This window comes from Eleutherodactylus coqui, chromosome 4, assembly GCF_035609145.1.
Source record: "Eleutherodactylus coqui strain aEleCoq1 chromosome 4, aEleCoq1.hap1, whole genome shotgun sequence".
NCBI classification, from domain to species: domain Eukaryota; kingdom Metazoa; phylum Chordata; class Amphibia; order Anura; family Eleutherodactylidae; genus Eleutherodactylus; species Eleutherodactylus coqui.
Window position 1 is genome coordinate 210,193,289 of NC_089840.1, and position 12,859 is coordinate 210,206,147.

The 12,859-nt window shown below is 41.3% G+C and overlaps 1 protein-coding gene across 2 annotated transcripts in view; it reads left to right on the plus strand.

Annotated features, from left to right (window-relative positions):
* HERC4 (HECT and RLD domain containing E3 ubiquitin protein ligase 4) overlaps positions 1-12,416 on the plus strand; it is a 62,634-nt gene extending 50,218 nt beyond the window's left edge. For both annotated transcript variants that reach the window (XM_066600683.1, XM_066600684.1), the window contains 3 exons: positions 7,671-7,854; positions 9,192-9,294; positions 11,881-12,416. In XM_066600683.1, the coding sequence (XP_066456780.1) occupies positions 7,671-7,854; positions 9,192-9,294; positions 11,881-12,089 (496 nt within the window). In that variant the 3' untranslated portion in view covers positions 12,090-12,416. The remainder of the gene's footprint in view (positions 1-7,670; positions 7,855-9,191; positions 9,295-11,880) is intronic.
* The last annotated feature ends 443 nt before the right edge of the window (positions 12,417-12,859 follow it).

The window sequence follows — 12,859 nt, forward strand, 5'->3', positions numbered from 1 at the left end:
GCTGATCACATGAGTAGCTCTGGCGAATCAGAGAGCAGGTATAGTGCATTGCTGGTCTAACCCACAACTAATGCATTATGGGGATTAGGCAATCCGAAGAGTGGCTGAAAACTGGACCTGGAACTGGTGGATGGGAGGGACGGCAGAGAAAAAGAAGTACAGGTAATGTACCCCAAGACCCTTCTGTCCTGGGACTGAATTTTGTCCCAAGACTGGATGATGTCTTTAATTGTACATATGGTGGGAAAATTAGCTTGCGTAGAGATAGGGGTACTGTGATATCACTTGGTTCCTTTTATTCATAACACCTTAGAACAGATTTATTGGCTACTAGGGCAAATCTTTTAATCACTGATGACATTTTGGATGTTTTATTACAGTACAAAAAGGAAAAATGTCCAGTGTTTATGAGGGCCATAAAACTTAAAGCTTCATTACAGTATTTAAAAACTAGCCAACACACTGATCATGCAACTGACTCATTTCAGACATGTCGTCCTTAGTTATAGCTGTCTCTGAATGAGCCAACTACCCTGTTTCCCCAAAAATAAGACCAACCTCGAAAAGAATCCCTAGCCTAATTTTCGGGGAGGCTTGAATTATAAGCCCTACCCTGAAAATAAGCCCCTAGTTACACTACATAAAAAAAAACAAACATCAAGGCTTGGTCCAGTTCCTTCCCGCTGCTCTCTAGAGGTTCGGCACAGTTCCCTCAGTCCTAATATAACATCATCTCCTAGTTACAGAATTCAGAAATCCCACTCCCAGGAAATGATAGCTGTGATCAGTACTTTGACCGCTGTTTAGCCAATCAATGCAGCGCTGGATAAACCAATCACAGCCATTGCATTGGTTCATCCAGCAATGCATTGATTGGCTGACCAATCAATATTTATAAAAACCTACTACATAAATGATTAAAACACATGTAAAAACAAAGGCAATTTTCTGTCATATTCCATGCGCAACAACATCATGGCCACCGATACAGGAAGTGAAACTGTAATCTAGAAGAACAAATAGTAATGTGACCAGGTTACAACATATGAAATATACCAAAAGATATCAAAAATAAAAGTCCAACAAGATTACAAAAAAAATCTCCTGTTCACATATATAAAAGGACATTGTAACAGAATATAGAAATCTACGTCTAAAGTGCTGTAATTCAAAACGAGTCTTGGAAGACGTGTATTGTGGATGTGAGGTTCAAAGCGAGGCTTGGTTGTGTGTGTCTCAATCTACAAAACTGATGACATAATCCAAGGGAGTCATGTGGTTCATGCAAGTCAAAGAGCAACTTGGAATGTCTAAATATCTAAAACAAATAATAAAGTCCAGAATATTCTGCATATTCATTTCTTATATGCAAATATTCTGTGCAGTGTATATGATTGCTTAGCCCAAATAACTCCGTAGATTACGGTTGAGTTTAGAATACATGTGAGGCTGAAAAAAAAATACACATCTAGTTCAGCCTATTACCCCCCCAATGTTGATCCAGAGGAAGGCAAAGAACTCCATGAGGTAGAAGCCTGGTTGGTTGACTCATTTAGTGATGGCTGTGACTAACAGCAATACGCCCAAAATGCGTCGGGGTGGCTTGCTTTTAAAGATTTTTATAGAGCTTGAAGTTTTATGCCCCTCATCCACACCGGACTTTTTTCTTTTTGGATTGTTACACCATGTATGGAGCAGAGTCCTGGCATGTTTACCTGAGGAACTGGTTCCGTGAAGCTGCCTAATCCTTGGTGTATACCTACTCTTTACAGTACACCTAAAGGAGACTTTGGAGATTAGAAAAGTGTATTTGCAATTTTTTGTTTTGTTTGTATGTATGCCCCAAATCACCACTGTCGTCTTCATGGACTGTGTGTATGTCAGTCCGTTTCACATGTCTGTTGATAAGAGTGTGGATAAGAGTGGTGCGCTGCTGTTTGTGGGGGAAAAGCAGATGTTATGTATATCAGTTGCTGGCACACATCATAGCAAATGTGATAAGCCATATACTGCTATGCTCTCTAAGACTAGACTCTGCCCACTTCGTGTAAAAGCGGCAAGGCCTTGTAAAAACCTCAAAAACTGCAATTTTGTTGTAGGCGTTGAAATTGCGACTTTTGTATGCCAGAAACCTGGCTTACCTGGCATAATACATGTACACCAATTTGGAGAGGGCCAAGTACAGCACTTGGCTGTCTCCACTGATTAATAAAGTAGATAAATAGTCTTCACGTGTGACTGCGGCTATAATCCTATGTTGGGCGGGGCGGGGTTGGGTGGGTGGGTGGGGGGGGGGGCGGTATTTAAACACCTATTCTAATGATTGCTAGGGACCCAGAGATGGGACCTCCCCAAGTGGTCAAGACACTTATAACCTATCCTATGGCTACTTCATAAAGTCACAAAAGTGGGACAGCCCTTTTGATGTTGATGGAGACCCATTGACTTGACCGGTACAGAGGTCATATTGCACGGAGGGGAGTAGATAGTCACAGCTTATACCTGTTGTGGATGATGGATGCTGTGTTCTCTCCATATAGGTGTCACCTCTCAGTGTAATCCTGCCTGTGATGTCAGTGAGATGAATGCTGGAACGCTTTCTCCACGAATCAGGAAGTGTTAGACTAGTGTTGGGCTCTGTCCTCAGTGTGAAGAATGCAGGATTTTAGGGTTGTTAAAAATACAGATTGTGGCAGACAGTTAAAAAGGAAATTCCCAAAAAATCTTAAAACATGTTTAACACAAAAATATGATTTATTTAATAGGTCATTTCTATTCCCTTTAAGACCGCTCAAACTAACTATTGATGTCACCGTTTGAAAATGAATGTACTTGTCTGGTGTACAGAGGTCACAGCTGACAGATATTCCAGCAATGCCAACAACTCGCCTTCAGGACAGAAATAGATTCGTACAGCCAGGCAAACCCTCTGGTGATATAATGCAAAGAACTGATGACAGCCCTATAAATCCCAGTGTGAACAAATAACCTTTGTTTATTAATTAGCATGTCTGAGTGCCAGGATCTTCACATTTAGTTGTAGTTGTTGTTATAGCAGATGTCCACACTGATATGTTTCAGTGTGTATCTATACCTGATACCTGATTATCAAGTCAAGATCTGGTAGCCCACACAGACATAGTCCAAATAGGATTTTAAAGGGATTGTTCCAGAATGGCAGATAGGATGTACCTTGCTGATCAGTGGAGGTTTCACCATTGAAACTCCCACTGATTAGGAGAATTGTGGTCCCATGCCCCTCGTCCTCCTCACTGTAGGATTATTGCACCCCCTGCAGTGAGGATGAGAGTAAATGGGCACTGGTTGCACAAGCTCTCCTTTCATTTTCCATGGGACTGCCAAGATAGCCAAGCAGGTGCCTCTCGGGTATTACACACAGCTTGATTAAAACGAATGGAGTGCTGATTGCCATCCAGAGTGGTGTCACTGCAGGGGGAGAAGCGCCCCCCTCCGCAGTGACATAAGGGTGGGACATGGGAGTCCCATTCTCCAAATCGGCTATGGTCTAAGCGGTGAGATCCTCACCAATCAGCAAGTTATCTCTGTCTAGTGAATACGGGATAACTTGCTATTCTGGTTCCACCCCGTTTAAGCCTGGCAAGCTGATACCTACCCTAATTTTAAGATGCATAGAAGTCTGTCAGTAGAGATGGATCTCTTCCAGTAAGGGGTTTGCCAGAGGTTAGAGATTTTGAGATGAACATGTCAGTCACAATTTGGGTTTCTAAAGGGTGTCATTTGACACCTGTCTTCATAAAGTTCTAATTCCCTGTACATATTGCACAAGGTGGTAAAAATGTAGCCAGAGTGAGCCTAGTTAGGGATTAAAGGACTTTTCCCAATGCAAACATTTACAGCATTGTACTTGTATATGCCATAAATGTCTAGCCTGTAAACTCTTAAAATGTAGGCCATAGTGTGAATGAAAGCGGCTATATGGACATCTGTTGTAAACAGATAAAGTTTTCAATAGCCAAATCGTATATATGTACAAAACTTTTAATGCTAGACTATTTCAGCCACGCCATAGACACGGTAGAATCCTTTTACTTTGGTACGGAATCTGCTAGAAGTATAGACATTCCGTAGTTTGCTAATAAGATCTTAGTGGAGAGAACATAAAACCCCTCTGCTGTTTTTTCAAAGTATCTCCAAGTTATCTTTATAGAATTCATTAGAGAAATGTTGATTATTTGGCGTACCTGAGGGCAGCATAGTGCAAGGACAAGCTTTCTGTCCTATTAGCATAAATGGCACAAAAATATTGTGCCGCCTTGCTAATAGGAGCAATGAAAGGTTTTAATGAGCTGGTCATTAAGGCCCAAAAGGTTCTTTTCATCAAGGGGTTAATACATTTGTTATGTAGGAAAGGAACTGATCGATTTATTTGGTAACTCTTTTCATCTTTGGGGTCAAGTCTTCCATTCATAATGAAGCCATGATAGCCACACTGGATCTGATTTTAGATTGATTCCAATGAATCCTAATACAGCCTTATAGACTTATAATTATGGGGCCTGACAAATTTCCACTGGGCTTCTGGTACAAGTATGACTGATGTCTAAAAATCTATGGCAGCGAAAAGGTTAACAGCTAAAGGTTGCTGCTTCAGTAGCAAGGATAATTTTCACACCTTTGACATATACAGATAAATCCTAAATTAACAAAAAAAATAAAAATCGTAGAAATGCCATTCAACACTTTATATACATAGGTGCCTCCATGCAATTTTGCATCAAATTAATTTTTCATTAAAAAAATGCTTATTCGTTGCTAAAAGTGTGAACCAAATAGAATATTAGTTGCATTATACCTTCTAAAATAAAAGTTCAGCATGTGCACAGTTCATATACCATTCAGGCCTGTCTACATGTACAAATCGTGTTTTCCCGAAAATAACACCTACCCTGATTTTCAGGGAGGGTTTGAAATATAAGTCCTACCCCCAAAATAAGCCCTAGCTACACTACATGAAAAGGGGAAAAAAAGCAATACTCACGTAGCAGGTGCTGTTCTGGTCCCTTCTGCTGGGCTGCGGCACTCCGGCAGGCTTCTGTGCAGTCCTCAATGCTGAGCTTGAATACCCCGCCTCCAGCAAGCGATTGCTCTGATTGGTGCATCAAGTGTCGGCTACCATAGGCTCAGGCGGCGCTCCTGAACCAATCACAGCCATTCATTGAATGACATCATTGAATGGCTGGGATTTTGTTCAGGAGCACCGCCTCATCCAGTCGCTTGCTGGAGGCTGGGGTATTCAAGTCCTGTAATCAGCAAGAGATGCACCATCGGCGTTGAGGACTACACAGAAGCCTGCCGGAGCGTCACAGCCCGGCGGGAGTGATATGAACGACGCCTGCTAGGTGAGTATAATACCCTCCTCCCCTTTCAAAAAAAAAAAAGACAATTTGCCTCTTTTGGGGCAAAATTAATATAAGACGGGGATTTATTTTTGGGAAAACACTATCTTCATTAAATCAACAGACCTAGAGAGACTACAAATGTGGTTTTAAGTTGGAAATTTATAAAATGTAACAAACTATGAAATACTGGAATTTTCTTGAAAAGCTAAGCGCACCTGTAAACACTATGTATTTTCTGAAAGCAGACAACTTGTTCAATTGCGGTTGCCTTGAAGCAACTTTGATTAAAAAAAAAAACTGAAAGGGGGGGGGAAAGAAAGCAATATTTTCACCTAAATATCCCATGAACCTGTACTTGGTGTCTCTCAGGCTGTATTGGTGACAGAGCATTGACTTTGGTATTATTTTGAAACTTAAGATTCTTAACTTTAAAACAAGACCACAGTGAAAGCTTTATCTGCAAAATAGTGGGGAGTGAGGGCTGCATTGAAAGCTCCCACTTCGAACAGCTGTGTCTCAGGCTGTATTGCAAATAAATATTTTGGTCTTGTGTTTAAAATGAAGGGTCTTTGCTTTAAAACAAGACCACAACCAAAACTCGATCTTCAATACAGCTTGAGATATAGTTGTTTAAAACAAGGATGTATCTCATACGTCCTAGTCTACCGTAGTGCCACTCTGCAAGGACATGGGAGATGCCTTCTGGGTAGGGGAATCATGTCTTTATAGTTCTAGAAAATCTTAACATTAGAGTTGAGCGAACATGCTCATCCGAGCTTGATGCTCGTTCGAGTATTAGCATACTCAATGGTGCTCGTTACTCGAGCGAGTACCACGCCGTGTTTGACCCATCCCCACATTACCACTTCTGGCTGAGAGAGAGAGAGACTGACTCCCGAGGGGGAATTGCAAAAATGCTTGGTTCTCCTATTGACTTCAATGTGGTTCGTTACTCGAATTGAGCTCTTGAATATTACAAAAAGGTCAACTCGAGTAACGAGCACCCGAGCATTTTGGTGCTCACTCATCTCTAGTTAACATCACAGATATGTACTGTATCTGATGTCACTAGAATTGGGAGATGGTTTCTCATGCCATTTATTCACAAACACAATGAATTCGTACTTGGAATGCTTCTGTTGAAATCTGCTTTTGGTGTTCCTTTAAAAAAAAAAACAAAAAAAAAAAACAGAATTGCAGTAAAACAATGCACATCTATGGATAGGGAATTGCACAGTGTGACTGCTGCCAAGCTGTTTGTCTACTGGCGGCAAATTGCCAGCGTAGCTCTAAAGGCTGTGGCAACCTTTTAAGGGGAAATTTTTTTACTTAAAGGCATGTATTTTGGGCTCAGAATAATTTTTTCAATTTATGGTTTAAGTAAAAGTTTTTGCACTATTTGGCTTCTGTGTATTGCTGTATACAGGACTGATCTGACAGTGAGTTCCACTGACTGCTTAGCTTTCAACCCTTATGTCTTTTCTCATGAATGTTCTTATCAGCTAATTTATGATCACAACGAAGAAGCATTTTCTCATAAATAAGCCCATAGGCACTTGAGGAGGCAGGCTGCATATTGGATCCATATTTGATGTTCAGTGTTGTTAGTTCTTAGTAAGCAGTTTGTCTCAGGTTACTTACATCTTCAACTCAAGCCCGCATTGGCACCGAGCAAGAAACTAGCGGGCTTAGGATGTATGCTCCAGGAACTTTTGAAGCTTAAAGGGTTTATGCCATCAGACACAACTACTTCCAGAATGTGAAACCTGAGGTCAAGAGCTGATCATTCTGGATCCTGTTCCCAGCACCTCACTGCCATGGGGAAAGCTGTGGCCAGCCAGGCATTACTCTTGCTGCATGCGCAGCACGGGTAATGTGGTATTAGAGAACGATATTAGAATGGCAAAAAGTCCGCCCAAACTGGGACCACTCTTACAGCCATGGAAGGGGTCTTCCGACCAGGGATCCTGCTAGGACGTTTATATGCCCAAATTGGGCACATGAATAGAGCTTGTGCACGTGGCACATCCACTTTTAGCTCAGTAGAGCCAATAAGAATAGGCTGTTGGTAAAGTGCCTTGCACAAGATTCGGATGCCTCAGCGGTAGCAGTTGATGGGAGAGGAATTACCCATTTTGAAATCTTCAAGGTTCGCTCCGACTTCCTAATAAGACTGTCGTTTTAAAGGATTTCACCACTTACCAATCAGTTCACTTACTCTAACATAATTCTATAGCGTGAGTTGTCGATTACAGAATATTCATTGCTCTGTCATGTTTTGATTCACAGGCAAGAATTTGTAGATGCCTATGTGGACTACATCTTCAATCATTCTGTGGCTTCCTTATTTAATGCCTTTTATGCAGGCTTTCACAAGGTGTGTGGAGGCCGAGTCCTAGACCTCTTCCATCCAAATGAGCTGCAGGCCATGGTTATTGGCAACACCAACTATGACTGGAAGGAATTGGAAAAGGTTGGTATATAAACTTGTATACAGTATTTCATTATGAAATTTACCAATAACAAAGGTAATAAATAGAATTCCAGGGGAAAGTGATCTATGTATTATGACATACGATACCCACAGTGCAAGAACACCTGCTGTACATAGACGTTTATCAGTCTGTGCATGCTCTAGACATCTGTTCCTGCAAATTCCTGAGATAAAATGATTTTTTCTCCAAGTACAATGACCATAATGCTTGTAGTGCAACAGAAGAAATATTCCTTTTAAAGAAGATAATTGTACATGTAAATCCTGTAAAATGAATGCTCCATCAATAAAATCATTAGGATCAGTAGATGGGTCAATAGGTCAATGCTGGCCAAGTCGCAGGCAGCATGAAATATTGGCATGCTCTCGCATTGCAAAGAACTACCGGTGTGTTTTACTTTGAAAGACTGCGGTGTTACCAGCATATATAACACCGGTGTAAGTAAATGATCTCCAAAGGCTTTAAAAGGAACAAGGCATGGGGTGAAGTGTCCACTGGGCATCTTCCCTCTGGTTTCTTCCTGCTTGACAAGATTGGCAGGTATTTTCCTAAAGGTAAATGGGAAGAGACCTGTCAATTAAGTTGAACCAGAGTGGGGAAAAACTGGAGACAAGTGGCCCAGTGGACACTTCTCCCAGTGCCTTTCCCCTTTTAAAGACTTTGGGGGGAATTCACTTAGATTGGTGATTTATAGTCTTACTACAATGCCCATGGGAGTGAAATGCACTAAATGTATTTGGAGGTACATGGCACTTAATAAATTTGCCCCATCTGACCATTCTGTGCGACAGAAAGTCACATTTTTTTGCCAGTTCAGAATTGGCGTAGAATTTCACTATGATTTATCCTGGTCTTTGGTAAAATTCTAGTAAATTGTCTGGTCCACATATGGCCCTTTTCCTTCCACAAAGCACTACCCTCTTTTAAAAAGTGGCAAGGACAACACAAAAAGGAAATAGAATTACAAATTCTTGAGTTTGTACAAAAAATATTTGGCTTTTTTATGCCAGAATCCCGGAACACAGCGCTAAATACACTCCCCTCTATGTCCTTAGTATCGCATGCTGTCTGTGGTTATGCCAGCATGATTTGTTCCCTTTAAGACTAGCTAAAGGGATAAGGGATAGCCTGCTTGTCGATGCTAGCCTGACTGCTCTGAGCCAAGTGATCCTTAGAACGGAGGAGCGGCTGCTGGACCAATGTGAAATGTTTGCTGTGTGTATGTTACAGATATGTTCTTGGAATGCTGTTCCTTATTTGCTACGGAGGCAAACTGTTATACTAATGCTATATTCCAACTTTGTGTTTTATGTAGCATACGGAGTATAAAGGAGAGTACTGGGCAGATCACCCTACCATAAAAATATTTTGGGAAGTTTTCCATGAGTTACCACTTGAAAAGAAAAAACAGTTTTTGTGTAAGTATGTAGTGCTTGAATGCTGCTGTCATGAGTTTTTAGTCATGAAGACATATTGATGTGTAGTTATGGTCTGGACACCCATACGACAAACCAAGTAATGTCATGGTATAGCGGCCTATTTTTCACCAAAACATTAAGAAAAATCTAGAACAAAAATGTATATACATTGAATGATCCCTGCATAAGGAACGCCTACTCAATAACAGGTTGGCCCACCTTTTTGGGCAATCGTGGCTTTCAGATGCTGGGGAACAAATTCCACAAGGTGGCGAATATCCTCCATACTCAATTCAACCCGTGCCTGCTGCAGCAGCTCCATCAGGGCACATTTTGTGGATGACTGGGGGCAGATCTCACTGCCCTTTCCAGCATATCCCAAAGATGTATAATGGGGGGGCATAGGCAGTATGGAGAATTCATTGCAGTGTTCCTCCAACCACTCCTTAGTTATCTGAGCCCATGATGACACAGAGGGTTATCCCGTTGAAAGATAGCACTGTCATCAGGAAAGAGTTCCTGAAGATATGGGTGTAGATGGTCAGCTAACAGGTCCCTGTAGCATCCACCATTCAAGAATTGCGGAATAATGAGCAACAGTCCAAGTTTATGCCAGGTAAACACTCCCCAGACCATGACTCCGCCACCACCGGCCTGTTGAACCCCAACAGTATACCCCTGCGATATGGCTTCATGCTGTTTATGCCAGATGCAAACCATTCATCTGGTGAACAGGAAACGGGACTCGTACAAGGCATTGTTGGTGATGACACAGGGTCATCAGGGGCATGCTTGTCAGACTTCAGCTCTTGAACCCCAGTTCATTCAAAGTACGCCACATGGTCATTGTGGAAATTTGTCTAGCTTTCTCACTGTTGTAGTGCTGGGTTAGTTAGTCCATTGTGGCACCTTATTACTGCGATACCAGACGTGCCATCCGACCATTCGTCTTTAGAATCAAGCACGTAGCCTGCCATTGTGTGATCTTCTGCTGGATGTCTGTCCATGATTCAACCAGAATCCACTAGGGATTAACCCCTTTACTCCACAGGACATATATTTATGTCATGAAGGCAAGGAATATGTATCGAGCGGGATTGGAAGACCATCCTGTTCCATACAATACGGGTGTCGGCTGCCTTTAACAGCTGACACCTGCCCGCAACAGCTGCAATCAGCACTCTTGCTGATCGTGGCTGTTAACCCTTTAAATGCCGCTGTCAGCACTGACTGTGGCAGTTAAATCCAACTTCAAGAAGGCAGTCCCAGCACTCAGCTGTGGTTAAATAAAAACTTTCGTCTTATTAATTTTCATTTAAAATACATTCCAGGTATAGAAGCGCTACCTTGCCAATTCATTTAGAACAGTTTAACTGTTAGCCATAACTACATTAATACATTAAATAGTCCCACCAAAAAAACAAGCCCTCAGATAGCTACGTTGATAAAAAAAAATAAAAGTTATGATTTTTTTTAAAGTTCAGAGGAAAAAAAACAAAAATCTAAAAAGAGATATGGGTTGCGTGCTTAAGGAGATAAGGGAGGGAAATGGATGCTTATTAAATGAAAGGGTTAAAGGGAAAAAAATCACAGAAATATATAGTAGGCAACATAGAGAAAAACTGAAAATGTTAAAATAGTTACTCAAAAGCAGTATAAGTAGACATGGATACTAGGGTGGACTCTGTCTCAAATATTTCTATTGACACCAAGTAGATTTAGAACAGAGATTCCAGCATTCCAAAGACTGTCGATAGAGCTGAGAATTTCTTTCTCCATGACATAGGTAGGGGTCACAGCTTCTCAGAGTGGTCTTCTGACATGCCTTAATGGCATGTAATATTTGAAGACTAAAAAAAGGCCTTAGGCTGGGTTCACACAGGATGGAACTCTCGCGGGATGTCCGAGTAATAGACCACACAGAAATTCCAAGAGATGTCCGCAGCAGAAAGGCTGCTTCAAAACCCGTGCCACTTGGTGCGGGTTTGAAGCGGCCTTTCAGCCTGCATTTAGCTGCAGAAATCTCTCCCCATAAAGAGAAGAGAGTCCGCAGTGAAAACGTTGCCAAAATTGACATGTGGCAGATTTTAATTTTACGTCGCATGTCAGTTTCCATGTGGCTTGTCCGCAGAGTGTGACCGAGATGCTTGCAAATCTCGTCCACTTTGCTACTTAGTCTCAATTTTTAAAACGCATGTGGAATTTCCGTGCAGATGGTCTGCACGGAAATTTCACAGCATTTTCGCCCCGTGTGAACTCAGCCTTTTAATGAATTGTATCGATTGTATAAAGGTCTGTTGGTTGCTTTATGACATAAGGTGGCAGAGAGATTGGAGAAATTCCCTTTTCCATCCCTTTATTTTTTTTCTTTCTCCCCTTCTATTCCATTTGTGTGTACTATTGTTTTTTTCTTCAAGACTATTCAAACCTCTTCACATCTTTATGTGAATGTTTCCTCTGTGTTGTATAGTTGTTACTTTCTGTACAGTATTGTGAGATTTTGTAAGGCTCTGTATACATGATGTCTGAGCCTACCGTCAGGCCTATATACCTTATGTCATCATGTGTCATTTGGTTTCTTTACAGTTTTTTTGACTGGCAGTGACCGGATACCCATTCTGGGAATGAAAAGTTTAAAACTTATAATCCAGCCAACCGGTGGAGGAGAAAATTTCCTACCTGTTTCCCACACATGTTTCAATCTCTTGGATCTCCCCAAATACACCAGCAAAGAGAGACTGAAAGAAAAACTGATCCAGGCTATTGACCATTATGAAGGATTCAGCCTTGCATAAAGACTTTCCATCCCTTCCTTCTGCTTTGCAGCCTTGAATACCTGAGCCATGCCAAGATGATATTTGATATTCTATATGAATCTACTTTTTCTTAGGGCTGTTTTTGCAATTAAAACAAAAGACCTGTACAGGCTATGTAAGCACCTTGTACATAACCGTGAGTGTCGCTTTCTTCCATCTTAAAGTTAATTGGGAATTCTGTGAGCAGAATCTAGTATTTTCTCTCTAATTAGTATATTTCGGTTCATCACCTCTATATTGTTTATTACACTACCAACACATTGTAAAAAAATCTGTGAAAATAAAGTTTTTACTTTAGGATTTCAAGTATTTTCTGTTTTCTTTTATTTTCTGTTTTACTTGTATGTAGATCATGGAAAAACCTGTACATTAGGGGGATTGTCTGAGAGATTTTTTTTTTCTATAAAAACATCTCCCTCTGCCATAAAACAAGAAATGAGCATATACTTCCTGCTGTGTCCTGCACCGCTACTCTGGATCTTCCCCGGGATGTTGGGTGTATAGGCTGCCTTAGCCTGTTTATGGGAAATCACAAGGTGCAGCAGCCAATGACCTAGTTCAGCGATTGAGCACTGAGCTCTGTCATTGGCTGCAGAAGCATGTGACGGCTCATAAACAAGCGAGATTCGCAGCCTGTAAACAAATAATGGGAGCAAGGACCAAGCGGTGGTGAAGGACACAGCAGGGTGTTCTACGCCACCACTTGGTCCAGAGGTGAATATATGCCCATTTCTTGCTTTATGGTTAGG